This window comes from Leptonychotes weddellii, chromosome 7 (assembly GCF_054177405.1).
Source record: "Leptonychotes weddellii isolate Sample4059 chromosome 7, ASM5417740v2, whole genome shotgun sequence".
NCBI classification, from domain to species: Eukaryota; Metazoa; Chordata; class Mammalia; order Carnivora; family Phocidae; genus Leptonychotes; species Leptonychotes weddellii.
In genome coordinates this window covers 41,870,715-41,896,703 of record NC_138375.1, presented here as the reverse complement: position 1 = coordinate 41,896,703, position 25,989 = coordinate 41,870,715, and the positions used below count along the sequence as shown (strand labels likewise).

The 25,989-nt window shown below is 46.6% G+C and overlaps 1 protein-coding gene across 1 annotated transcript in view; it reads right to left on the bottom strand.

Annotated features, from left to right (window-relative positions):
• GALNT10 (polypeptide N-acetylgalactosaminyltransferase 10) overlaps positions 1-25,989 on the bottom strand; it is a 219,924-nt gene that overhangs the window by 41,233 nt on the left and 152,702 nt on the right. The window contains exon 5 of the mRNA XM_081826212.1: positions 2,107-2,292. Coding sequence (XP_081682338.1) covers positions 2,107-2,292 — 186 coding nt within the window. The remainder of the gene's footprint in view (positions 1-2,106; positions 2,293-25,989) is intronic.

Here is a 25,989-nt window from a genome sequence, read left to right as displayed (position 1 = left end):
GTGGGACAGCGGGGCCAAGATGCTCAGCCCAGCCTCTCGCACATCCACACTTCCCATCAGCATTCTGCCGACATGGTCTGTCACCAGGCTTCCTGAAAGAAGCTCAGAAGCTGAGCATCTCCCTCGTTCTCTTGGTGCTTCAGTTTTCTCATTTGTTGTATGTGGATAATAATGCCTGGCCTGTCTGCTTTACTCCATAACCGTCAAATTCAAATGTGGCTGTGTCGTAAAAAGCTAAGGGACTAGCAGAGCCATGATGATGATGATGATGATGATGATGATGATGGTGGTGGTGGAAATGAGGACCAACAGTTGCTTTCCTTTGCGGGGGGGATGAATCCTTCTCAGTGTCAGGAATGCCTCATCGCCACAGAAGGTGGAGTGAGCTGTGCAAGGAGGTGTTACTGGTTTCGAGACAAAAGCCCTGATGCACGCTGTCAGCTGCTCGTATGAACAGGGACAGACTTTTACATCTACACCACCCGTTCACATTTCTATCAGAAAAATAAAAAATAAAAAAAGGGAGCATGTTTCTTCCATGTATCCTGCAGATTATGAAAATTATCCTCATATATTTCCATAGAAACAGAGTTAAGGGCTATTTAGGCTCCCAGCTCAGCTTCGTGCCCCACCACTTCGTTCCCTTTATGAGTTACTGGATGACCCCAAAAATGGGTTGTTCCTTCAGCACCATAAATTAGGTGATTTATGGTGAGGCTTTTTTCTTTCTCTTTTCCTTTTTCTCTTTCAGTAATGAGAGGCAGATGCAGAGACCTCTTGGCTTAATTAAATAAACAGTTTACCAGAAAATCTGTGTTATATCCTTTTCCTAACCCAGTGGGATCCTGGACCCTTGGGGTCAGAAGCATACAATCTAATACTGAGGTTCCATGCCAATCTGCGTCAGAAAACAGATTTGCTGGATTATCCCATTACACTGTGTGGGTTTTGTTTTCTGTTCTCACCTCTGTTTGGTGGCCTAACCAGTGCTCCTCAAAGTGTGGTTCCTGGGCCAACAGCAGTGGCACCACCTGGGAGATGGTTAGAAATGCGGCTCCTCAGGCCCTACCCCTAGATCTCCTCAATCAGAAACTCCGGGGTGGGGTCCAGCACTCTGTGTTTTAATGAGTCTTCCAGGTGATTCCGATGCAGGCTCAAGTTGGCCCTAAGCTTCATCCCCTTTGCTCCCCAGCTTTCTGTGATGGAGAGCATACCCACCCATGGGTGAGGAGTTCATTTTCTCTCTAGACTGACAACTCTTTTCCGATCTGCCTCCGTCCCTGTCCCTCACCTGATTCCTGGTCTCAATGGGCCATTTCCTCGATGTCTACCTGTTAGCACCAGCTCACCGCATTCAACGAATCTGAGCTCCGCAGAACTCAGACCTCCTTCCTTAGCCAGCTATGAGGCACCTCACTGCCCAGAATCGAATCCTCACGCCTCCCTTCTGTCTGCAAGGCTATGGTGGATGGCTGCTGGATCGTGTTGCCCTGTCCACAGCCCTTTCCTGATAGCTGTCAGAAACTCTCCAGAGAGGAAAGGAGTTTCGGGAAGGCAGTGCGGCGTTGTGAGAGTGACAGACCTTGGGGCCAGACAGATGGTGACTTTGACACTTACGACCCAAGGGAACAATATTGAGTCACTCAGTGAAACTCAATTTCTTCTATTAGAAGATGGGGACACTTCTGACCCGGCGTGGTTTTGTGAGGGCTGGAGATAACCCTGACAAGTTTCCTGGCTCAGTAGCAGTGCAGCGAATGTTAACTATTCTAAGTTGCTAGGATAATGTCTCTCCACAGGTTGGCTCCTACCAGTAGAAAGCCTTGGCTTGCTTTCCAATAAAACTTGAAGTAATCTGGGGGAAGCAATCACGTAAGTAGATATTAGTGTGCTGTAGGACTTTGGGCAAGTCACTTACCCTCTTGGCTGCCTTCTCTGTAAAATGAAGGGATAGGGCTTGAGTGGATTTTTAAGGTTTCTTTGAGCATTCCTGAGTCCCCCGTGGCACCTGGTACTGGTTGGCTGCATCTTAAGCAGTCAAGGGAACCCATGTGGATGATCCCTGCAGAAGGCTGGGGCCTACCTAGCCTTGGGAAGGTCCCTTACCGAGCAAGGGGGGGAGCCAGTTGACATTGGCTTCACAGTGCGAGTCTAAGAACGTGATAACATCCCCAGTTGCTGCTGAGGCCCCCAGCATCCGGGTCCTTATCAGCCCCTCCCGTTTCTTGGTTCGAAGAATCCTCACACTGGGGAAAAGGGCCATGTAGTCTTCGAGTGGCTTCTTCAGGTGCTCTGTGAGAGAGACAGAAGAGGACAAATGGACAGATGGGTAAGAACAGCTGCTTAGTAACCATTCCTGTCACCCCTCCCTTACGTGTGCACTGTACTTTATAGTTGAGACACAGCTTTCCTGTAGGATGCCTCATTGGACCTTTCAGGTGGGATCACCACCTGCATGCCCTAAAAGGGAAAACTGAAGCTCAAAGTCTTCCAGGGATCGTGCCAGGCCTGGAACACACAAGATCGTCTGTATGAGAGTGTGGGCAGCTGCGGTTAAGGCTTGGCTGAGACCTATTCCCTCTTTTCCGGATAACAATACTCTAATTTTGCTTTGTGAAACTGCCCCTCCCCCTTCTTAGGTGGGGCTCACTGCATGCCCTGGAGCCGAGGGACAAGAGCACGTGGCATGGGCCCAACCAATCAGGGCATTCCATTTCCTTGCCTACAGTGATTGGTTCAGGGATGGCCATGTGACTCGAGTAGCTTCAAATGATGAATCCTGAGTTTTGTTTTTTTTTTTTAGAACTATTGAAAAACGAGGCCCTTTTGTTTTACTAGAGCTGGTAAGTTAGTTGGCCATAAATCTGGAGGTGCTGGTGACATCTTTGGCAAATGAGGTGATGAGAGGTGGGAAGGGGGGTTTCTGCTGGGCCTGAAGTAACGTGTAAAAAGAGTCGAGATGGAAATGATCCTGATGGCATTTTGATTCCCCAGATCCCCCTGTGCCCCCGAGGCAGACTCCCAGATGTTCTTACTACACATGAAACAAATGCCTCTTTTTGCTTATTCTAATGTGGGCTGGGTTTCTGCCCTGTGCCTGGTAAAGTTGTTCTGAATAGATCTCGAAGATAGTGTCTTTTTACTAAAAGTCCCAACCTTAACACTGGTGTCTCTTGGTTTTAATCAGGGTTACGGCCCTTTATGAAAACTCTAGTATGGAAAAAAACAAAAAACAAAAAACCTCTCTAGTATGGCTACAAAAAACCCCTAAAGTCTGTGTCACGCCTAATGATGAAATACTAAATGCTTTTATCCTATGATCAGGATAAAGACTGTACACTCTCTCACCACTTCCATTCAACACTGTACTAGAATTCCTAGCCAGTGTAACTAGCAAGACAAAGAAATAAAAGGCATAAAGATTGGGAAGAAAAAGGAAAGAATATCTTTAATCGTAGATGAGAGGATTGTTTACATAGAAAAATCCTAGGAAATCTACAAAGAAACTAGAATTAATAGGTACACTTAGCAAAATATCAGGATACAGGTCAACTCTTTTTTTTTTTTTAAAGATTTTATTTATTTATTTGAGACAGAGAGAATGAGAGAGACAGAGAGCACATGACAGGGGGAAGGGTCAGAGGGAGAAGCAGGCTCCCTGCCGAGCAGGGAGCCCGATGCGGCACTCGATCCCGGGACTCCAGGATCACGACCTGAGCCGAAGGCAGTCGCTTAACCAACTGAGCCACCCAGGCACCCAGGATACAGGTCAACTCTTAAAAATTGTGTTTCTATGTACTGGCAGATAAAAAAGCAAATGGAAAATGCAATTAAAAATGGTAAAAATACCATTTGCAATTTAACAAAAAGAAGTAAAAAGGGTATACTTTGAAAACTGCAAAACACTGTTGGGAGATATTAAAGACTAAAATAAATGGAAAGATAGCCCATGGTCATGGATTGGATGACTTAATATTGTTAAGATGGCAATACCTCCTATATTGATCTAAAGATTCAGTGAGCTCAAAATCACAGCTGAACTCTTTGCAAAAACTGACAATTGACAAGCTGATCCTAAAATTTATGGAAGAGATCAAGGGATCCAGGATGGCCAAAGCAATCTTTTGATTACTTATACATGAATGTTCAAAGCAACACTATTCACAACAGCCAACTGGCGGAAAGAACCCAAGCTTCCATCACCTCACGAATGGATAAACAACTATGAAATATATCCATACAGTGGAATATTACTCAACCATAAAAAGGAATGAAGTACTGATACAGGGTACAATGCAGACAGACCTCAAAACATAACACCAAGTAACAGATGCCAGACACAAAAGGTGACATATTATATCATTCCAGTTGTATGAAATTCCAGAATAGGTAAATCCACAGAGACAGCAAGCAGATTAGTGATTACCAGAGACTGCGGTAGAGGGAGGAATGGGGAGTGACTACCTAATGGGCATGAGGTTTCCTTTTGATCAGACATATTGGAACTAGGTGATGGTTGCACAACACGGTGAATGTACTAAATGCTAATGACTTTTATCCTTTAACATGGTTAACTTTATGTTATGTGAATTTTACCTCAATTAAAAAGAATGGGTAAAAGATTTGAATAATCACTTCTCCAAAGATGATATAGAAATGGCCAAAAATCACATGAAAAGAAGTTCAACGTCCTTAGTCATCAGGAAAATGAAATTCAAAACTACAGCGAGATCCTACCTCACATCCACTAGGATAGCTCTAGTGAAAGCATCAGATGTTGCTGACAAGGATGCTGAGAACAAGAATCCTCATACACTGCTGCTGGGGACATAAAGTGGAGCAGCCACTTTGGAAAACAGTCTAGTCTGGCAGCTTCTCAAGCAGGTAAGCACAGTTACCATTCTACCCAGCAATTCCACTCCTAGGTATATACCCAAGAGAAATGAAAACACATGCCCACCCAAAACTTGTACACTGATGTTCACAGAAGCAATATTCAAAAGAGCCCCGAAGTGAAAACCAGCCAAACATCTACCAATTGATGAATGGACAAACAAACGTAGGATATCTATACAATGGAATAGTGGTCAGCAATAGAAAAGGAAAGAGCTATTGCAACAATACAGATGAACCTTAAAAAAATAGTATGCTGGGTTAAAGCAGTCAGACACATAAGCCTAGGTATTATATGATTCTATTTATATGAAATTTCTAGAAAGGCAAAATTATAGGGACAGAAAGAAAGTCATCAGTTGTCTGGGGCTGGGTTGGGAGTGGGGACTGATTGCAAACAGACACAAGGGAGCTTTTTGGAGTGATGGAAATATTTAAAACTGGATTATGGTGATAGTTTCACAACTGTGTAAGTTCACCTGAGAATACACTGAATTGCAGACTTAAAATGGGTGATTTTTACATTATGTAAATTATATCTGAATAAGGCTGTTAAATAAATAAAAAAAAAACAATTGTATTTCTGTGTACTGGCAAAGAACAATTGGAAAGTACAATAAAAATACCCTTTATAAAATAGCGTCATATAGTTAAAGACCCAAATAAATGTAGAGATAAATCATATGTATAGATTGGAAGACTCCATATTGTTAAGAGTCAATTCTCTTCAAATTTGTCTATAGATTCAATGCAATCCCAATAAAATCACAGCAGGTTTTGAAATTGACAACTTGCAAAGAACGTAGAATAGTGAAAGCCATCTTGAAAAAGAACAAAGCTGAAGGACTCACACTGATTTCAAAACTTATTATAAAGTCAAAATAATCAAAACAGTGTAGTACTGGCAAGGAATAAACAAAAGCATCAATAGAAGAGAACAGAAAGGCCAGAAGTGTACCTACTACATATATGTCGTTGACTGATTTTTGACAAGGCCACCAAGGCAAATTCAATGAGAATATAAAAGAATTTTCAAAAACGTGAAACAAAACAAATGAGCAAAGGAAAAAGAAAAGAGAAAGACAAACCAAGAAACAGACTTAACTATAGAGAACAAACTGCTGGTTACCAGAGGGAAGGTGGGCAGGGGGACGGGTGAAATAGGTAATGGGGATGAAGAGTCCACTTATGATGAGCACTGAGTCATGTACAGAATTGCTAATCACTATATTGTATACCTGGAACTAATATAACACTGTATGTTAACTATACTGGAATGGAAATAAAAAACTTAAAAAAAAAATAAAACATGTGCTAGCATAACTGGATAAACGCATGAAAAAAGACAAATCTCAACCCCTACCTCATACCACGCACAAAAATCAATTTTAGATGGATTGCAGATTTAAATATAAAGGCTAAAGCTGTAACGCTTCTTGAAGAAAACATAGGAGAACATCATTGTGAACTTGGGGTAGGGAAAGATTTCTTAGGACATAAAAAGCACTAACCCATAAAAGAAAAAACTGATAAATTGGACTTGATTGGGCGCCTGGGTGGCTCAGTTGGTTGAGCGACTGCCTTCGGCTCAGGTCATGATCCTGGAGTCCCGGGATCGAGTCCCGGGATCGAGTCCCGCATCGGGCTCCCTGCTCGGCAGGGAGTCTGCTTCTCCCTCTGACCCTCCCCACTCTCCTGCTCTCTCTCATTCTCTCTCTCAAATAAATAAATAAAATCTTTAAAAAAAAAATTGGACTTGATTAAGAACTTGATCTTCAAAAGACATCAGCAACAAAATGACAAGGCAGGCAACAGTCTGGGAGAAAATATTCACAATACACGTATCTGACAAAGGACTTGTATCCAGAATATGTAATGAATTCTGACAAAGTCAATCACAAAAAGATGAAGAATGTGAAACTGGGTGAAAAACTTTGAAACATTTTCACTAAAATACATTTCACAAAAGAACTGATATACAAATGGCCAATAAGCGTATGAAAAGGTATGACCCAAATTAAAAGCTTGAGATGCCATTCACTATACATTCCCCAGCATGACAAAGAGGAAAAACAGGAACAATATCAGGTACTGGGGAAGAGGTGAGCAATTGGAACTCACTCCTTGCTGGAAGAAATATAAAGTGTACAACTACTTTGAAGAGCTGTTTGATTGCTTCTTATAAAGGTAAATGGACAAGTGTCCTATATCCAGCAATTCTACTCATAGTTATTTACCCCAGAGAAACAAAAACATACACCAATGAAAGAATGAGAGTGTTTCACAATAGTTCTATTCATAGTAGTACCAACTAGAAACAACCTAAATGTCACCAACAGGTGAAGGGATAAACAAATCGAGGTAGAGTCATACAATAGATTCTCTACTCAGCAATAAAGGGAGCAAACTTTTTTTTTTTTTAAAGATTTTATTTATTTATTTATTTGAGAGAGAGAATGAGAGAGAGAGAGAGAGAGAGCACATGAGAGGGGGGAGGGTCAGAGGGAGAAGCAGACCCCCCGCCGAGCAGGGAGCCCGATGCGGGACTCGATCCCGGGACTCCAGGATCATGACCTGAGCCGAAGGCAGTCGCTCAACCAACTGAGCCACCCAGGCGCCCCGGGAGCAAACTTTTGATACATCCAACTACACGGATGAATTTCAGAATTATTATGTTGAACCAAAGAAGCCAGACACAAAAAGTAACTTCGTGTATGATTCATTTGAAGTTCATCAATAGCCAAAATAATCTTCAAGGATGGAATTAAGAACAGTATTTGCCCTTGGGATGTGGGGACTGGCTAGAAGGAGCATGGGGGAACTCTCTGGGGTGAGACAATTTCTGTATCTTGACTGGGGTGTTGGCTTCCCAGGCGTATACACCTGTTAAACCTCTTGGAATTGTATACTTAACATAGCTGTGCATTTTTTCACTGTTTGCAATTTTTATCTCAATTAAAAAAAAATACTCGTCTATCAAACTCAACACCGAGAAAAACAAATAATCCAATTAAGAAATGGGCTGAAGCCATGAATAGACATATTTCCAAAGAAGACATAGAGATGGCCAACAGACACATGAAAAGGTGCTCAACATCAGTCATCATCAGGGAAATACAAATCAAAACCACAATAAGCTACCACATCACACCTGTCAGAATGGCTAAAATTAGCAACACAAGAAACAAGAGGTGTTGGTGAGGATGTGGAGAAAGGGGAACCCTCTTGCACTGCTGGTGGGAATACAAGCTGGTGCAGCCACTCTGGAAAACAGTATGGAGGTTCCTCAAAAAGTTAAAAATAGAACTACCCTACAATCCAGTAATTGTACTACTAGGTATTTATCCAAAGGATATACAAATACAGATTCGAAGGGGTACATGCACCCCGATGTTTATAGCAGCATTATCAACAGCCAAACTATGGAGAGAGCCCAACTGTCCATCGACTGATGAATGGATAAAGAAGATGTGGTATATATGTACAATGGAATATTACTCAGCCATCAAAATGAATGAAATATTGCCATTTGCCGTGATGTGGAGGGAGCTAGAGGGTATTATGCTAGGCGAAATAAGTCAGTCAGGGAAAGACGAATACCCTATGATTTCACTCATATGTAGAATTTAAGAAACAAAACAGATGAACATATGGGAGGGGGAAAAGAAGAGAGAGGGAAACAAACCATAAGACTCTTAAAGATAGAGAACAAACTGAGGGTTGATGGAGGGAGGTGGGTGGGAGATGAGCTAGATGGGTGATGGGTAGTAAGGAGGGCACTTGTTATGATGAGCACTGGGTGTTGTATGTAAGTGATGACTCATTAAATTCTACTCCTGAAACCAATATTGCACTGCGTGTTGACTAATTATTATTTAAATAAAAATCTGAAGAAAAACCATACTGGTCAAAACACACACTCATTGTCTCTCTGTCTCAGCTGGGAAAGCTGGAGCTGACTGGAATCAGGAGGACTGGGCTGCACTCCCATGTCTGGCACAGTGGGCCCATCCTTGATTTCCTCTGGGCCTGAATCAGGGTTTGCACCAGAAGGTCTTCCCGGGCCCTGGACCCAGACCTCACAGAAGCCCAGTTAGCACTGACCAGAGCTACTGGGTGATCACCTTCCTTAACCCAGGCCCCAAAGCCTGCTCTGAATTCACTCCATCTGGGGTTAGAGCTGGAAGGGCCCTCGTAAGTCACGGGGTGCATCCGAATCACATGGTGGGCTGGCTGTAAGTAAATACAGCTGTATTGAGCATCATCCCAGAGGGCTGTGACTTGCTAAGCCTGGGGCAGCATCCAGCATCTTTTGTTTCGCTTGACCCGTAAGTGATTCTGATACACAGCCAGGCCTGGAAGCCACTGGCATAGTTCGGTCTCTTTATTTTTTTAAAAGATTTTATTTATTTATTTGAGAGAGAGAGAGAGCACGAGCAGAGGCAGGGGCAGGGGCAGGGGCAGAGGGAGAAGCAGACTCCCTGCTGAGCAGGGGGCCCGGCTAGGACTCGATCCCAGGACCCTGTGCGATCATGACCTGAGCTGAAGGCAGACGTTTAACTGACTGAGCCATCCAGGTGCCCCTCGGTCTCTTTATTTTATAGACAGAAAGCTGAGGTCCAGAGAAGGGAAGGAACTCCCTTTGGGATATACTTAACAGTGGGGCTGGTTTCAAACCAGGGTCCCCTGGCTGCCAGAACCCAATGACCCTTTTATTCTTCTAACCCCATATAGAAATGAATCACTTCCACTGTTATGTAAGGCAGATTATAATCTGCAAAGGAGCTTCACAATTTGATCCCCCCTTGCTTCATAAAATCATACTCTGCATCGTGCTTCTCTCCCCTTGACAGGGTGAGAAAACGGATGCTCAGAGAAGCTAAGAAACTCGCCTGAGGTTGTACAGCCAGTAAACTGCTGGTTTTTCCATAGAAACATGGTGCCTTCCCCCTTCTTGTGTCTCCCCAAGCTCTCACAATCAATCACATATTATAATTTTTGCCAGTTCCACTACCCTACTACCACTTACTTAGTTTTAAAATCAACTCACCTTTTTATTCTTTAATTTTTTAAAAGATTTTATTTATTTATTTGAGAGTGAGCGCGAGAGCGAGAGATTGAGAGAATGAGTGGGGGGAGGGACAGAAGGAGAAGCAGACTCCCCGCGGAGCAAGGAGCCCGACATGGGACTCGATTCCAGGACCCTGGGGTCATGACCTGAGCTGAAGGCAGACACTTAACCGACGGAGCCACTCAGGCGCCCTCAACTCACCTTTTTAAATTAAAGATTTTTATAGAATTACATTTATTTTAAAGGGAAACAAACACCATGAATGAAAAATTGGTATCATTTGTGATAAAGAGCTAATAAAGAAAAAACCCAAGTAAAATAAAACCGTATGACTCGATTTTAGCCAAAGCTTCCTGCCTCCCCACAACTAAGAGCTTAAATTACGGTCTGTGCTCTCTCTCTGTCAAGAAGGGAGATACGGGCAACCAACCGAGACTCTCCATCTGAGGTAATCAGAAGAAATGGATGAGCGCTAGAAAGAGAAAACGTTCTCTCCACATGATTCAACATGGCCTAATGCAAAGTCTCTGAACCAACTGAGATCATCTCAGGTGCCACTTAAAACCACTTTGGCCCTGGAACACTCAGGACACTGCTCTGGTCCCTTGATATAAGTCTCCTAAACTTGCATGACCAGAAGTGTGTTTTGTGTTGTATTGCCTGGTGTCTTGCAGGTTGGAGCAATTAAAAGATATACGGAGAAAAGATTATCTACACATATACAAGCGCGCTGGAAGGCTGAGAAATACTCCAGGTCACCTTCTTGCCTGCTTGCCAAGATTAATATGGCGCCTCCTGCCCTTTACCACTTCGCTTTGGAACAGCAACTCTGTAAGAAAGCAGAAATCAATTTGCCCTAATTGAGGGACTAAATCTTTCCAAAAGAGAATTTCTTGGGCAGTGAAACAAGATAGCAAGAGGCATGATCACGCTCCAGATATGTATGTTGCTGTTCGGGCAGGAACACTATCTTCAAAAAAAAAAAAAAAATCCATAGTCATTGTCTGTGACCAGCACTGTTTCTTGGCTGGGTTCAACTGGTAGGTCATTAAAACGAGGATGAGATAATCTCCTTCACCCACACACCACTACTCCCATCAGAGGGTGAAATATCACCCTGTCCGGCTCTAATCATCGAGGGCCCGGCTTCGGCAGAGCCCCGTTGCTAAATCACCCCGAACGCAGATGGCCGCAGTCATTACAGATCGACCAATTAGGGCCTTTTGACAGCTTGTGGTGAAATCGGAGCAATTATTTAGGGGCCATCATGCTCCTCCTGTCCTTATCAGAAAATGCATTTACACAAAATCAGGACTGTTGCCTTATTTCATCGCACTGTCTTCTTGGATGAGCACATTCCCTAAAGTCACACAATTTTTGAGCTAGAAGGGACTTCGGATGAAGATGATGATGGTTATGACGATGACAATTGTAGAGAACAATTACTGAGCCCTTGCTCACACATGGAGCCCCCTGCTTCATCTACATCGTCTCTGACGCCCTACAACAACACTGCACACAGGGCACCACAGTCCCTTCTAGAGAAGACACCACGAGGCTCAGAGCAGGAGATGTAACTTGCCCAGAGAACACAGTTGATAAATGACGAAGCCAAGGTCTAAAACCCAGCCCCACCTGACCATGAACGGGGCTGGCTCCTCCTACTCCACCAAACGTCACCTCCGCCTCCCGGCATTGAGGCCCTCCGCTCCACCCAGTGGGTAATGGGGAGGGCCTGAGAAGTTACCTGTCTTCTTGCCCAGAAGCCTACAGCGACGCGGTGTTTTCCAGCCTGGGATTTCTCCCGGCTTCATAAGCACTAGGACAGGGATGGAAAACAGGCTTCACTGAAGTGCCTAAGCTAATGGTTGTAATGGATACCTAAAGCTGTGTTAAGAAAGGCTCTGAGGCTATATCCTGGCTCAGCATAAAAGTTCCAGGGCTGAGGGGAGATGTCTGCCCTGAGGCAGCAGCCCTGGGGGCACATCCTCATCCTTTCTCTTCCAGGGGCTGCTCGGATTGAAAAGCAATACAGAATTGCTTTTGCTCTCATTACCCTTATTTAATGATGAGTCAGGCTGTCCATCCAGGAGTTGAGGTTGATTCTGAAGGTGAGCCCTGTCACGGTAAGGCTTTAGGCAGATGTCAGAAGAGCAGTTAAGAGTGCTCCCAGGTGGAGTCTGTGTGTCTACGCCTCCTCGGCATCTGTTTTCCTCCCGGCTACCGGCCTTCCAGCACCTGCCTTGGCCGGGGGCTCTCTGCGCCCCTGAGAGTGGACCTCAGTCAAAGGCTGTGGTGTGGGCAGGTAGCCGCCCTGGTTCCCTCGGCCCTGCGGTGGGATAACCCCGAGCACGTGCTCCGCGCCGGTCCCCAGGGCTACCGTGCAGATCGTGCGCAGTGGTGCCCTCACAGGCCTTCCATTCCATTCTCACCTCCTCACTCTCTTGCTGGTGTTTCTCGAAATCTCCCAAATAAACTACTTGCACTCGAATCCTGTGTCAGTTTGCAGGAAACCCCAACTAAGACAAAACCGAGTAGCAGGTATGACTTAGAGCAACTGCAAAGTCGGCCGTGTGGTTCTGCGAGGCTGCCAGGGATGACTTCTCCTCCGTCACACCTCGTTCCGTGGCGCCCGGTTTCTGTCGATCGCAGTTACTGTGTGTTCGGTACTCAGCCGCACCAAGCACATTCACTCATTGAATCTTCACACACACTCCCTGAGGCAGCTCGTGATTAGTATCCCTGTTTTACCGATGAGGAAACTGGGACCCAGAGAGGTAAGTAACTTCCCCCAGGTCCACACAGTTAGTAAGCGGCGGGTTTTGGATTTCAATCAAGGCAGTCTGGCTCCAGAGGCTGCTGTTTTGTTACACTTTTGGAAAAAAAAAAAAATTAAGTATCATTTCAAACATATTAACAAAGTGGAACAGAATAAAGGCCCCTCTGCCATCACCCCATCACTCAGCTTCAGGGATTATCGTCTGGATACTCCTGTTTCATCTCTGCCCCTGCCACTGGATGATACTGGAGCTACCAGAGTCTGTGCTCATAACCATTCATGCCGTTAGAGGAGAAAAGTCTGGGGAACTAACGTGGGAGGATATGAAAGCTCCCATGGGAAGAGCCCAGCCCTTTCTCAAGAACTCTCCCCGTGAGTTTCCTCAAGGTCGGGCACATGGTATCTTCTCAGGAAATACTTGCTGATTACCTTGTGGACTCCCCCAAAAGCCACTACAAGGAGGGGGGGACAGGTATCAATTACTAGTGAGGAAACAGATCTTGCCCCAAGTCTTTCAGCCGGTGGGGTCTGAGTGAGGACCAGACCTTAGGGCCTGTGCTTCCCAGGGTCCTCCCTGTACACCTGTCTACGTCATGCTGTGTGTGCGCGCACACACACACACACACACACGGGCTTCTCTGGGGCCTGCGGCCTCTCCTTCCTATCTGGTCTCCAGGGCAGCAGGACTGTGAGGATGGTTCTGTCTGGCGGGGTGTGGCACAGGGAGGAATTGCAGTCAGAGGAGCTGCACTGGGTTGAACTGTGACGCCCCCGGCCCCAAAGATATGTTGAAGTCCTAGCCTCTAGGACCTGTGAATGTGACCTTCCCTGGAAATTGGGTCTTTGCAGATGTCATCAAGTTAAGGCGGGGTCATACTGGTTTAGGGTGGGCCCGAATGCAATGACTGGTATCCTTTATAAGAAGAGGGAAATCTGGACACACAAGGAGAAGGCCAAGTGGGCATGGGGGCAGAAATAAGCCAAGACACACCAAGGACAGCCAGCAACACCCGAAGCCTGGAAGACGCAAGGAAGGATCCTTCTGTAGAGCCTTCTGAGGGAGCAAGGCCCAGCTGACACCTTGATTTCAGACTTCCAACCTCCAGAACCATCAGAGAATAAAGTTCTGTTGCTTTAAGCCCCCCGGTGTGTGTACCTTGTTAAGGCGGCCCTAGGACACTAAGACAGAAGGGTGAGGCTTTCACCCGGGCATCACAACACTCGGTGACACAGGAGGAACATGGTCCCAGTCCAGCCACTGCTATCCCTCGTCTAGGGCACTGCAATCTCTGGGCAAGTGCGGTGGCCGTGACGGCTGTCCCTGTTCCTCTCTGTCCCTCTTTGGTCTAGTCTGCATGCAGCCGTTCAGGTGGTCTCTAAAAAGAGAAGTAGATTGCATCTTGTCACTCTTCCACTGCCTTGTGTAAACCCTTCAATGGCTTCCCATGGCTCTTGGAAGAAGGTCCAAAATCCTTACCAGGGATGACAAGGCTGTGTGTGCATGGTTGGTCCCCTCCCTTCTTGCTGCCCCCCACCATGCCTTCTTCCTTCAGGCATCCCAATGCCCCACGATGACCCCTTCTGCCTCCGGTTGTCTGTCTATGCCGGTCCTTTGACCTGCGTTGCCAAGTTCCTAGGCACCCCCTCACTCTTCCCAGCGAACTCCTGCTAATCCTTCAGCTTTGACTCAAGACTTCAACTCCTCACTAACGCCTTCCTGATGACCTCCCGGACCACAGCAGGTCCCTAGGGCAGATTGTCACCGAGCCCTGGAAATGTCCTTCATGTCCCTCAGCTCAGGTCATCTATCGTTCTGCATTTGGGGAATTACTGTGTCTCCCTCCCACTTTGAGCTCCCGGAGGGCGAGCCCTGAGAACGCTCTGCTCGCCACATGCCTCACGCAGAGCTGGAGACATCTGTCAATCCCTGCTAGACCCACACACCTTCCTCCTCCATCCTTTCATTCGGTTTGATTTGATTTGATCTGATTTCCCTGTGAAGGAAGCAGGTCACGGTTCATCATCCTCATTTCGTGATGAGGGAAGTCAAGTTCAGGAGATGTTGTTTCTGTTCCAAGGTTACACAGCCAGCAAAGTAAGTGGTGAAGACAGGACTCAAATCCAGTTCAGGGTGTTCAGGAATCTTTACTCCAGTGCTGTGTGCAATCAAATCAATTCCCAGGTAGAATAACCGAGCTTCAATCTCGGTGCCATCGAACCCTTGCAGAGACACCTGCTGAGAGCACCTGAAATTAAGGAGATCCGTGTGTTCCACACTCTGGCAGAGCACAGAACATGTGGGAGAGGGGCCCAGGGATGGGCCCTTGAAGGAAGAGGAGAAGAAGGGAAGTAGGGATCAAGTCACAGACCAGACAAATCAGCATCGTCCCTGTGTCACTTCTCCGGCCTCCGGGGGTGTTGTTAATGATGCAGACGCTGCGGCGGGAGAGGCTACCCTCCACACATGCGGGCTGGCTTCTGGGAGCTGTAGGTGTTCTGGGTCTTGTCACATCTCAGCTCCGCTGGGCTTCTGGCTATGATAGTGTCATAGCTCATCTGTTCCCAGAACTGACTTAGTCACTTCAAGTCTTAGCGTATTCCAAGGCACTGCCAATCCATTTGGGAGAGGGAGGGCTCACAGCAGTCAAAAGTGTCACCCTTTGTCCTGTTAATGACACTTAGGTGTTTCTAGCTGAAGGAAAATTGTTAAGATGAGGTGAACCCTCATCTTTATTATCATTGTCATTGTCATGATTTCTGTCATGTGCTCACCGTGTGCCTGGGCCCACTGTCTCATTTCATTCCCGCAACAACTCTACTAGGTAGGCACTGTTAACTACCTTAGATGGGGAAACTGAGACTTAGAAAAGTTTTATGCTGATGAGGAAGGTGACAGCCAGAGAGTCATGCCAGGTGTTTCTGATCCAAAAGCTGGCATAATTAACTACGAAACTACATCACCCCCTCGAGGCCCCCGGTCTCTCCATTCTGCCTGGTGGGTATGTTTCCGAACCCACAACCTCTATCCTGTCTCCCATCCCCTGGGATGTCCAGGGCTTTCACTTGCTTAAAAAACTTACAGATAGCTGACTACAAACAGCAAGAAAATTAAAAAGACAGGTCAGGAAGGAAAGCTATGATGGCGCCAGGATGGGTTGGCAGGTGAAATGCACAGGCATTTAAACATCATTTACTGTTTGGAAAAGGTAAACAGACCAGTCCTTCAGGAGAGACATACTGTTCTGGCCCTGAGTTCTGGGAGAATTTCAGAGTGGCAGAGCTGAAGCTCTTTCTCCTTTTCCTTTGAGGTGGGTCCTCTACTAAGACAGTCTAAAGTGTAATAGACATTCTTGATGGCTGGTTCTGAAAACCCAGCCATTTCTTTTCCCCCTTCCTCCCCCTTGCCCTCCTCTTCTTGATAACAGCTTTATTGAGATATAATTCACATCCTATACAATTCACCCATTTCAAGCCTACAATTTAATGTCCACCGGCCAGTTCTGTACTATTGAAAGTAGCAAACCAGCTGGACCTTAGCAAAGGCATTTCTGCAGAGAGAACTTGGGTCCGTTTCATCAGGAAAGCATGTACTGCACTCCTCCTGGGTGCCAGGATCTATGCTGGGCATGTTCCTTTCTGTTGATCTAACAGGGTGGTTTTCAAAGTGCAGACCCCAGACCAGGTGCATCAGCATCATCTAGGAACTTATGAGAAATGCCAATTCTGAGGCCTCTCCCCAAACCCACTGAGAATCAGAGGAGTGGGGCCCACTGACCTGGATTTTAACAAGTTCTCCAAGTGATGCTTGTGCATGTTAGTGTTTGAGAAAAAAACCGATCTGACTTAATGCAGAAGGTGAGATCAGAGAAATCAATCAGGCCAACATGATCATATCAGGATTTCTAAATGATTAGAAACGGAACTTCAGTTTTCCTGCTAGAATAATAGAAAAACTGAAGTTCTCCAAAGAACGCAAGACTATTTGCTGGCCTCCAGCAAAACTGTGAAGGGCATGGGTCCTGGCTCGGGTATCCTCCATCCTCATCCTCAGACTCATGGTGGTCCCCACCTGGCCTGGCCTCTCCTTCACCTCCGCAACCCTCCTCTCGCCTTCAAGCAAGAGAAGAGCTGACAAACGAATGTTCCTCCTGATAGGCTCACAGCAAGGGTTCTCAAACCTTAGCCTTAAGAGTCCCTGGGGGAGCCGGTTTTCACAGACATTTGCTATGTCGGGGAATAGTGACTTTCAAACCTTTTGACTGTGACCCATAAAAATACACACTTTACATCATGACCTGGTACCCAGACACATAACTGAAATACAAGGTGTGATGCACTTCTATTCTAGCCTCTTGTATTGCATTTTTGTTAAAAACCTGGCCATGGTCCTTGCAACTGGTGTCATGACCTTGCAATGAGTCTGCTACAGTCCGAAAAACCCTGCCCTGGCGCACAGCCTGGAACCCACAGTGTGAAAAAAGATGCCTCACACAAACAATGAATCATGGAACACTACATCAAAAACTAATGATGTAATGTATGGTGATTAACATAACAAAAAAAATAAAAAAAAAGAAACCTATACTAAATAAACTTACATTAAGTGCAAAAAAAAAAAGATGCCTCACTTGACCCTTAGGTCCCTGGTCATGGCCCCTGACCAGAGGCCAGTGCTCCCTACCCAAAGCCCATTGTCGTCACTGTTATTATGGCCAGAATTCCGAGGAAGTGTACCCAAGGTCCAGTTCTGTACCCACGAATGCCCCTGCACTGCTGACCACTAACTGAGGCCGTTACTAGAATGCGTGTGTGTTGATCTGAGATCTCTGGAGTACCACATGGGTGGAGAAACTTATTATGCCCAAGTGGTCAATTTTCTTCTGCCAGAGACTCTAAAGAGCGTATTTTAGGTGTCCTTCCCTTTACCACGAGAGCTGCGAGGAAAATGTGTGTATCGGGGCTTTTGCATCTATGAGTCCTGTTGTCTCTGCAGCTGGAAAATATGAAGGACATAGTAGATCCGAGGGAACTGGGCCTAAGTAAGCTCTTTGTCAGAAGCCAACACAGCTTCAACATCTAGCTGGCTCACCTTCTGATTCAGGGGTTTCCACCCCATCTTACTCAATGTCCCTTTATGTTACAGTTATCTTGTATGGTCCCCTTTAATATCCTAAAATAAAATTCATAAATAACACAACCTGCGTTAATACCCAATTTGAAACAACTCTATATCATGCCTCAGCTGTGATACAAAGGAGACGTAATAAAATATGTGTTTCAATATGTAAATGCTTGGGATGATGACCAGAAGACAGAGAAGTAGCCAAATGCTTGTACTTACAGCATCCTATACTGGGTTACATTTTAGTTCAGCTAACAGATCAGTGCAGGTGTGTGGGTTGGCAACTCAAGTCCCAAAAGCAGCACTGCTGTCGATGATGTCATTTCCTAAAACAGGGAACAACTTCTAGAACAAGTACCATCTTCCCTTGATATCCATGTATTCCTGGAAAAGTCAGCACATGCCTGGGGTCAGGGGGGAGCTCACCTGGGGGAGAGCACTGTCCGTGTCTGTAAGCTGCTCTGAGTGGTAGCTGGCAATAGGTGAGCAGCGAGAGGAAAAGCAGGTTGGGTGAAATGCTCATGGGCATGTCCCAGTGACAAAATACATTTCTGGGGGGAAACTGAGGGAGGAGGAGAGGGGCCAGCAAGGCTGGGCACTGGGTGGCCCAGGGGCCTTGGGAGAACAGGAATGTCTAGTGAAAGCTGGAAGTGGGTTGCTATGGAGTATGTGATGTGAAACCCCTCCTTTGCCTCTTCCCATCAAGTGTTCAAGAGTTGGAAGTCCTCCCTGATACCCGTGCACACACGGATTCTTTTGGGGGGGGGTTTCTGTCCAGGGTGGAAACAGAGTGAGTCCCCGGACCAGAAGCCAGAAGCCAAGGGCAGCCAACTCAGGCATACACCTGCTGGGCACCAGGCACTGTCCTGGGCTCTTGGCTGGTGCCAGCCCGCACACATCCTTCACCGCCACCCTCTGAGGGTTACCCCTCCTTTACAGACGTGGAAACAGACCCACAAAGGGTCTGTCACTGCCCGTGGTCACACAGCTGGTAGTGATTTCCCTGGAGCTCAAGCCCAAGTCTGTCTGTCTCCACCATCCGTCTCAGTCCGTGGCCGGCTGGTTGGAGGGCTCAGACGCACGCGTCAAGTTTACTGCTCCGGTGCGTTTCTGAGAACGAACGGGAAATGGACCTCCAAGCTAAAGACAAATTGTACATCTTCCCCAAACATTTGCTCTGAAACCGCAAGCCCCTCTGTCCTTTGGCATCACATTACAAATCACCCCACTCCTCCGGGCACAGGTATGACGTTTGAACATGCCTTCAGTGATTTTAAGAATGAATTATGCTCCTTCCTCAAGCAATCACATCCACCAGCTAGCTCCCAAAAATAGAAAGCACTTCATCACACAAATTAACTCCTCTCCCCGATTTCACAGAAGATGAGTAATCTATGAAAAAAGAGATGCTATTATCTAAACAGGCAGCCTTATCTGCACTTTTAATTTCAACTAAATGCCTTGGTTCCTTTTCATTGGGTGGGCAGGGCCATAAATCTGTTTAATAATCAGATGACGAATAAAAACACTCCAGAAAACACCCCTATCAAGTTAATTACAGCCTTCCCTGTTTTCTGAAAGCGACTCCCCACCGATCAGCTACAAATGAGAAGAGAAGGTAGGGTCCCTTGGACTTGGCCCATCCCGTTTTTTCACCCAGTTGGAGCCCGTCCAGGGGACCAGATTCATGGGCAGTTGGAGCTGTGGGCTCTTGGTAGCTGCTCTTAAATTATGTCAGGTTGTCAGGTGTTGGAGAGCAACACGTCTTTCATTTAGGGCGCCGGCTTCCATGCCTATCCTTTAAGGCGTTATTAAAAAAGGGAAAAAAAAATTTCTCCACTTCAGCAACAGTGTCAACCTGTCAGTTTCATATTTGTTAAAGGACAAAAGTATTCTCCTGGGGGAGATTCTCCTGCTCAATGCACAGGAAGAGAGAGTTGAACATATGTCAGAGCGTTTCCTTACCACCCCTCTAACTACTGCCACCCCCTCTCCCCCAGATTCCCCAACCCAACCGTAGCTCGCTGGAAACCTCTGCTCTGCAGAGCCCTGCAGACTTCTCATCCGGCCCCTCCGCTCCCTGCTTCCTCACAGCTTGGTGCCAGGGCAGGCCCGTGGGATCTTCTGCTATCTACACAAACTCCCGAGACAGAGATTAATCTGGGTACACAGGTCTCTGGCCCCTGATCCTTCGTCTTTCATCCCATCCACACTGTTGCTACAGCACAGGCCTACTGACATTCTCTGGTGACATCCCAGGCCTCTCGGCGATGTCCAAAGCCCACCTTCCCAGGCCAACCTCCCATCTCAAGCCGGCACCGGAGCCTCTCTGCAGACACCACTTGACTACTTTCTTGCCTTCATTCCTTTACTCTTGCAAATCCTTCAGCTCAGAGCACCCTCCTCTGCTTCTCTGTGCCGGGGAATCCTATTCTCCCCTCCGGGCTCAGCTCACAGTCCTCCTGGATTACCATCTGCGTGCATGGCGTCTCCTCTGATGCCCCCTGCCTCTAGCGAATGCTCCGAGCACAGCTCTGTTTGCATTCCATGCGTGTTCTGGTCAGGACTTGTGTTGATCTGTCTGGCAGCAAGCTTCCTGGGGGCAGGACCAAGGCGGCTTTATTCCCCGTCCCTCATAGCCCCTGTAATTCTACAGGTGCTAACAGATATCTGGGGAATGATCCCAACTGGGTTAGTTTTCCTTGTCATTTGCTGCTTTTATTTTTTAAAATCTGTACACAAAACATGCTTCCAGAGGACTCAACATGTCACCCAGGGGAAGATGTCAAGCATGTTTGGGGGTCCCTGTCATCCAGGTTATTTACCTGTGGGTTTTTAAAAATAGGAGGTAGCCAAGGGAAGTAAAAGTCATCTTCACAGCAGGATGTTTATTGAAGAACTGGCTGCTCACGAAGTTCCCACTCAAACATCACTCCCCACTTACCAAAAGGGTATCTCTGCCTAATACATCCATATCTGTTTGTGAGATGGCTGTGTTGTAGACGTGACCACCGGCAAAGCAACACAAACTGATTATAAGCTGCTGCAGAGAGAGCAGCAAATGCAAAGGCCCTGAGGCAGAGGGGGCAGGACCTAGAGCAGTCACTGACTTTTCTGGTTCATGTTTTAAGGCCATTTCTTGTAGGCAGACACTTGCACTGAATCCTGTTAGGGCATGCCTCAAAGATTCAGAAAGCCTGCAGGGAAAGAAACACAACTGACACAGAGGGTCTCCATTTTTGGATATGAGGTGTTCTGGATATTTCATCTTTTTCCTTCAAAGATGGAAAAATCTTTACTATTTTTTGTGATTCCAAACGTGATCCATTTGTTGTATAAACAAACAAACAAACCCTTTTTTGACCATCAGGAAGCAAAGTCACATCTGTACAACAAGCCAGTCTAGTCTCATCCACCAGCAACGGCCGCTCAATAGTTTGGCGTACTTCTCAGCCAGTTTCCCAAGGTTTTTGTGCTTATTTATTTTTCCTGAAACCTGCTTTTTTTCATTTAACAGTATATCATAGTCATCTTTCTGTATCAGTACATGCAGATCTAGCCTGTCCTTTTCCCCACTATCTCACTCAGTCCTCCAATTAACCCAAGTGAGGGAAGTAGCCCCATTCTCCCTGGCACAGAGACTAAGGTTGGAGAGGTGGAGTATTTTGCCCAAAGTCAACAACCTGTAGATTAGCAGCAGACAGGGCTCTCTCACTCTATAGCTCACGCCCTGTCTCTGACACCAGGCTGTGTGCCTTCAGAAGAAAGGACCGGGACCAGGAGATAAAATTTGCAGTTACAGTTCAGCTCGATACAAAGAAAGAACATTTTAACAGTGAGAGCTGCCCAGTAAGGGGTATCTTATCAGACAGTGAGTTGTCCACCACGGGAAGAATTCGATCAGAGGCTCAACTCATTATACACACCACAGAAAAGACTCAAACGTGGCGGAAGGACAACGTGGCCTTGAAAGCCCCCTGCAAGCACTGGGATCGGGTGATTCTCTGGTTACAAGATGAGATGCCTGTCCATACCACGAACTCTAAAATGGTGAAAATCCAGCTCTGAGGACCTAATCCTCTAACTCGATGACTCCTTCTGAGATGCATTTAGTAATTTGCATAGAGAACATGGTTTTCTTTTCATAAGGTCTAGCCTATTTTATCTACCCCTATAATTTTCTCCCTGCCCCAGCTGTGAGCAAATTTTACTTTCAAGGTTGTATTTGTTTTATTTGTCGAGGGCCAGAAAGCACACGGAATGCTGCCTCCAACGGAACTCCACGGGGTGGGTCTGTGTCAGGCAATGTGGGCTGGGAGTTCCATGCATTCTGAACACAGAGCAGTGCCACACAGAAGAGTTTTGCAGTCCTCTGGTTGTGCATGAGTCACTTGATGCCCATGTGGTCTGATTTGTTAACTCGTGCTCAAATGCACACAGCCCTCTAATGCCCATCGCCAAGGTGCCCTGGAGAGACATCTCATTCCCATGCAGGGGCCCAGGTGGCTGGCTGAGTCGCAGGGCCATAGGGGATTGGCATTACCCAGAAAACAAGCAGAAAGACCTTGGCATGCCAGCAATGCCCCCTGGCTCCTCAGTACCTTTTCTATTTGGGTCTGTCACAGTGCCTGACTTTTCCCCATTTGTGACCCCGTTCCTGTGGGTTACCACATCTTCCCTCTTGGGAGTGGGGCATTTAAAAATTGAAGTAATACGTGCTCATTTTGAAAATCAGATATGCAAAAATAGATGAAATATCACCAATCAACGCACTGTCGGGTGGCCTCTTTTAATACTTTGTGGTCTGTTGGGGCTTTTATGTCCCCTTAGTAGAAAACCCCCTGATCCAGAAGGTCATCCTTTCATACTCCTTATTGCACACTGAACTGAGCCTCCTATCTGACAGGAACAGGGCAAGCTGTTCACAAACCAGGATGACCAAGCCCAGGCCCCAGGTGTACCGAGGAAGGTATTTCTGCTGCCAGAATACCAGGAACAGCTGTCCCACAGTGAGAGTGACCTGCACCGGGCATGGTGCTCCGCCTCCTTGCAAGTATTATCTCATTTCATGTCCCCCTGATCCTATGAGGTGGGACTGTCGTCTCCATTTTAGGGATGAGAAAACTGAGGCCTGGAGAGCTGGAGCACTTTCTCTACCTCCAGTAAGTAGCAGAGCAGGGACTTACTTGATCGGGGCGGGGCGGGGCGGGGCGGGCGGTGTTGGCCTCAGAGCAAGTGCTCCTTTCCCAGTGGAGGCACGTGTGAAGATCAGCAGAAGCGCGCTAGGAACAGATTAACTCTGGGGAGGGGACCAAGGGGAGCAGAGGTCTCCCAAGCAGAGTTTCAGTGGAATCCTTAGTGGGGTCAGGTGGGAAAGGATGTTATAGGCAGAGCAACCCTGGAAAGAAAACACAGCCCCGAGGCAGTCGAGTTTCCAGGGAACTGGACAGAGTCCAGTGACCTCACCACGATAAATCTTAAGAAACAAAGAAGAAGTAATTCATGATTTCTTCTAATTAAAAGGGGGGTATTTCCTAAGATTGTATGAGTATCAAACAGAAACAAAAATTTAGCCTATAGAGGATTAAGACACAAATCCTCCCCAACCCCTCCAGAAAGGGAACATGCTAAATCTCTAAAACCTTGCAGGAAATTAAACAAATAAACCATCTCCTTCTCTTCAAGGCAGTATTATTTTTTAATTAAGTGAGAAATAATACAAATATTCTCCTTGTAAAAAAACAAAAAAACAAAAAAACAAAAATCCTACAAGTACAAGAGAGGGTCAAGTGTCTCTTCGCCTGTACAGACCTCTGGTCCTGACTTACCGAGGGCTTTCTCCTAAGTCACCGCCACTGTAGCAGTCTGCAGTGTGCGTGCGCACGCACTTTTCTACACGCCTGTACACACGCATACATGTCGGAAACATACAGAACTGCTTCTGTTTGTGTGTGTGTGTTTACATAAACGGTTCTATAGCTTGCTTTGTTGTTGTTGTTGTTGTTGTTTCTTACTTTATAATACATCTTAGGGCTCTGTTCGTGTCATTTAGATCCAGCCCCTTGTTTTCAATGGCTGCATCATATGCTGTATTAGGGATGCGTCAGAGTTTATGCCCCATCCCCTACGGATGGGCACTCAGGTCAGCTCTAATTTGGTACGATTATAAACGGTGCTGCGGTGAGCAACCTATTTGTGCCTCACAGCCCACATGCGGCGTAGTTCTCTGGGACAGACCCTGAGCAATGTCATTCCTGGATTTTAGGATATGCACATTTACATTTTTTGATACTGTCAAATTGCCCTCCAAAGTGGAATTCCCAATTTTTAGTCCCCCCCCAGCAGTTTCTGTTTAGAATGGTGAGAATCTTGGGAAGGAAGGTGTGGTGGAATGAGGGGAGAGGTATTATAAATGGCGTATTTGATATCAGAATAAAATATTTAGAGAAATAGCTACTGTGTTCATATTATACACTAGATAAAGTAGTGTGGGACAAAATCTTGGCGTGGGGTGATACACAAAAGAAAGGCTCTCAAAGAGGGGGCCAGGCCCTGTCCTCCAAGAATCTCTGGTGAGGACTGGAGATAGGATAGGATGGGCATGTTTCTCAAAGGGAAGTAAATGGTTGAAACCCCCCCCAGAGCCCTGTTAGGATTTGGGTGAGGGTCACTGGCTAGGGACTGGGAAGAAGGGGATGGGGTAGGCAGACCACGCTCTCCTTCCCCAGGCCTGCTCCTGGCCTCTGGGGCCACCTGTTTTAGGAGGCAAATCTGGTCACCATCAAAACCACAGCACGGGGCATAAATTCCCTGGGGCCGAAGGCAGGACTGCTTCTCTGACCTCACAAATCGCTCCTAGCGTCAAATCCTCCCGCCCAGCCGGTCTGAGTGAAGGTCTGCCTAACCTGGATGGCTCAGAATTTCAAGGGAAAATGCAGCTCCTTGGTAACTTAGTAAAGCTGCCTCTGTGGACAATGGTGGTTAGAAAGGCACATTTACTGTGGCTTTTAACGCGTTAATGGTATATGAAGGAGGAGACAACCCTTCAAAACACAGCCCCGCTCTGCTCCCAAGTGTGCACCAATTAAGATGATTACTGGTTTCCTTACAACACAAATACTAATGGCCTGTCATGCTCTGGCATATTTTTCTTGGTAACCTTCAACGTGGAATGATTAATATAGCTCCTGTGGCAAGGCTCATACACACAAAGGCAGAAAATGGGAGGTGGAGGGGGGCACCCAGCTCTGACAACAGCACACCCAGGGAGGCAGGTGTCTGGGAAAACAAGTTCTGAAGGGCTGTGACTGTAGGCACGGTCATGATCAGCGAGGGAGAATGTCCTGGGACTGCTCTGAGGAGTCAGAATCAAGGTTAGCTGTGTGACCCTGTCGGGGTCCCTGTCCCTCTCTGGGCCTCAGTTCCCCACTTTTAAATGGGGATCATGATCCCTTTCCTGCTTGCCAGGCAGGGTGTTTGTGTGGGAGGGGGCTTAAAGATGCAGAGCGGGCACTTCCTTATCATGGGCACTAGTTAAAACGAAAGCGCTGGGGAGGCGCACGGATGGGAAGGGGTGCACGGCACAGAACAGCGGCGGCTAAGACTTACGACACCTCGCCTTTCTACATTCCATCTCTGTAAGCCTCAGTTTACTCATCTGAAAAATGGGGATAATACAGAACAGCCCCTCCTTAGGGTGCTGGGATGGAATGAGATGATGCGTGCCGAGTGCTCGGCAAGGCTAGTGTCTGAGACAGACTGAGCATCAATATTGTGACCATAGTTACTATTCCTGTTGTTACACCAAGCTAGGGAAACCAGCATCAGCCTTGAAGCTCCCAAGGAAACCCCACCTCCCCAAATTACATTGTCTAGAGACCGTTCCCCTCATAAAGAACAGTTCAAATTCTCCTTCTATGTCATCAAGGCCAGGGAAGGCACCCAACTGCCCTAGACAGAACTCCTTCCCAGTGTTCCATGCATTTCATTCAGGGAGAAAAACGCTAAAGACTGTCTCCATCTGGTCTTTTCAGAAATATGAACTGCTAGCTAGAGGTACCAACACCTCACTGAGGCTTTTGGTCTAATATTCAGTAATTAATGAGGCTCCCCTAACCATTCCTC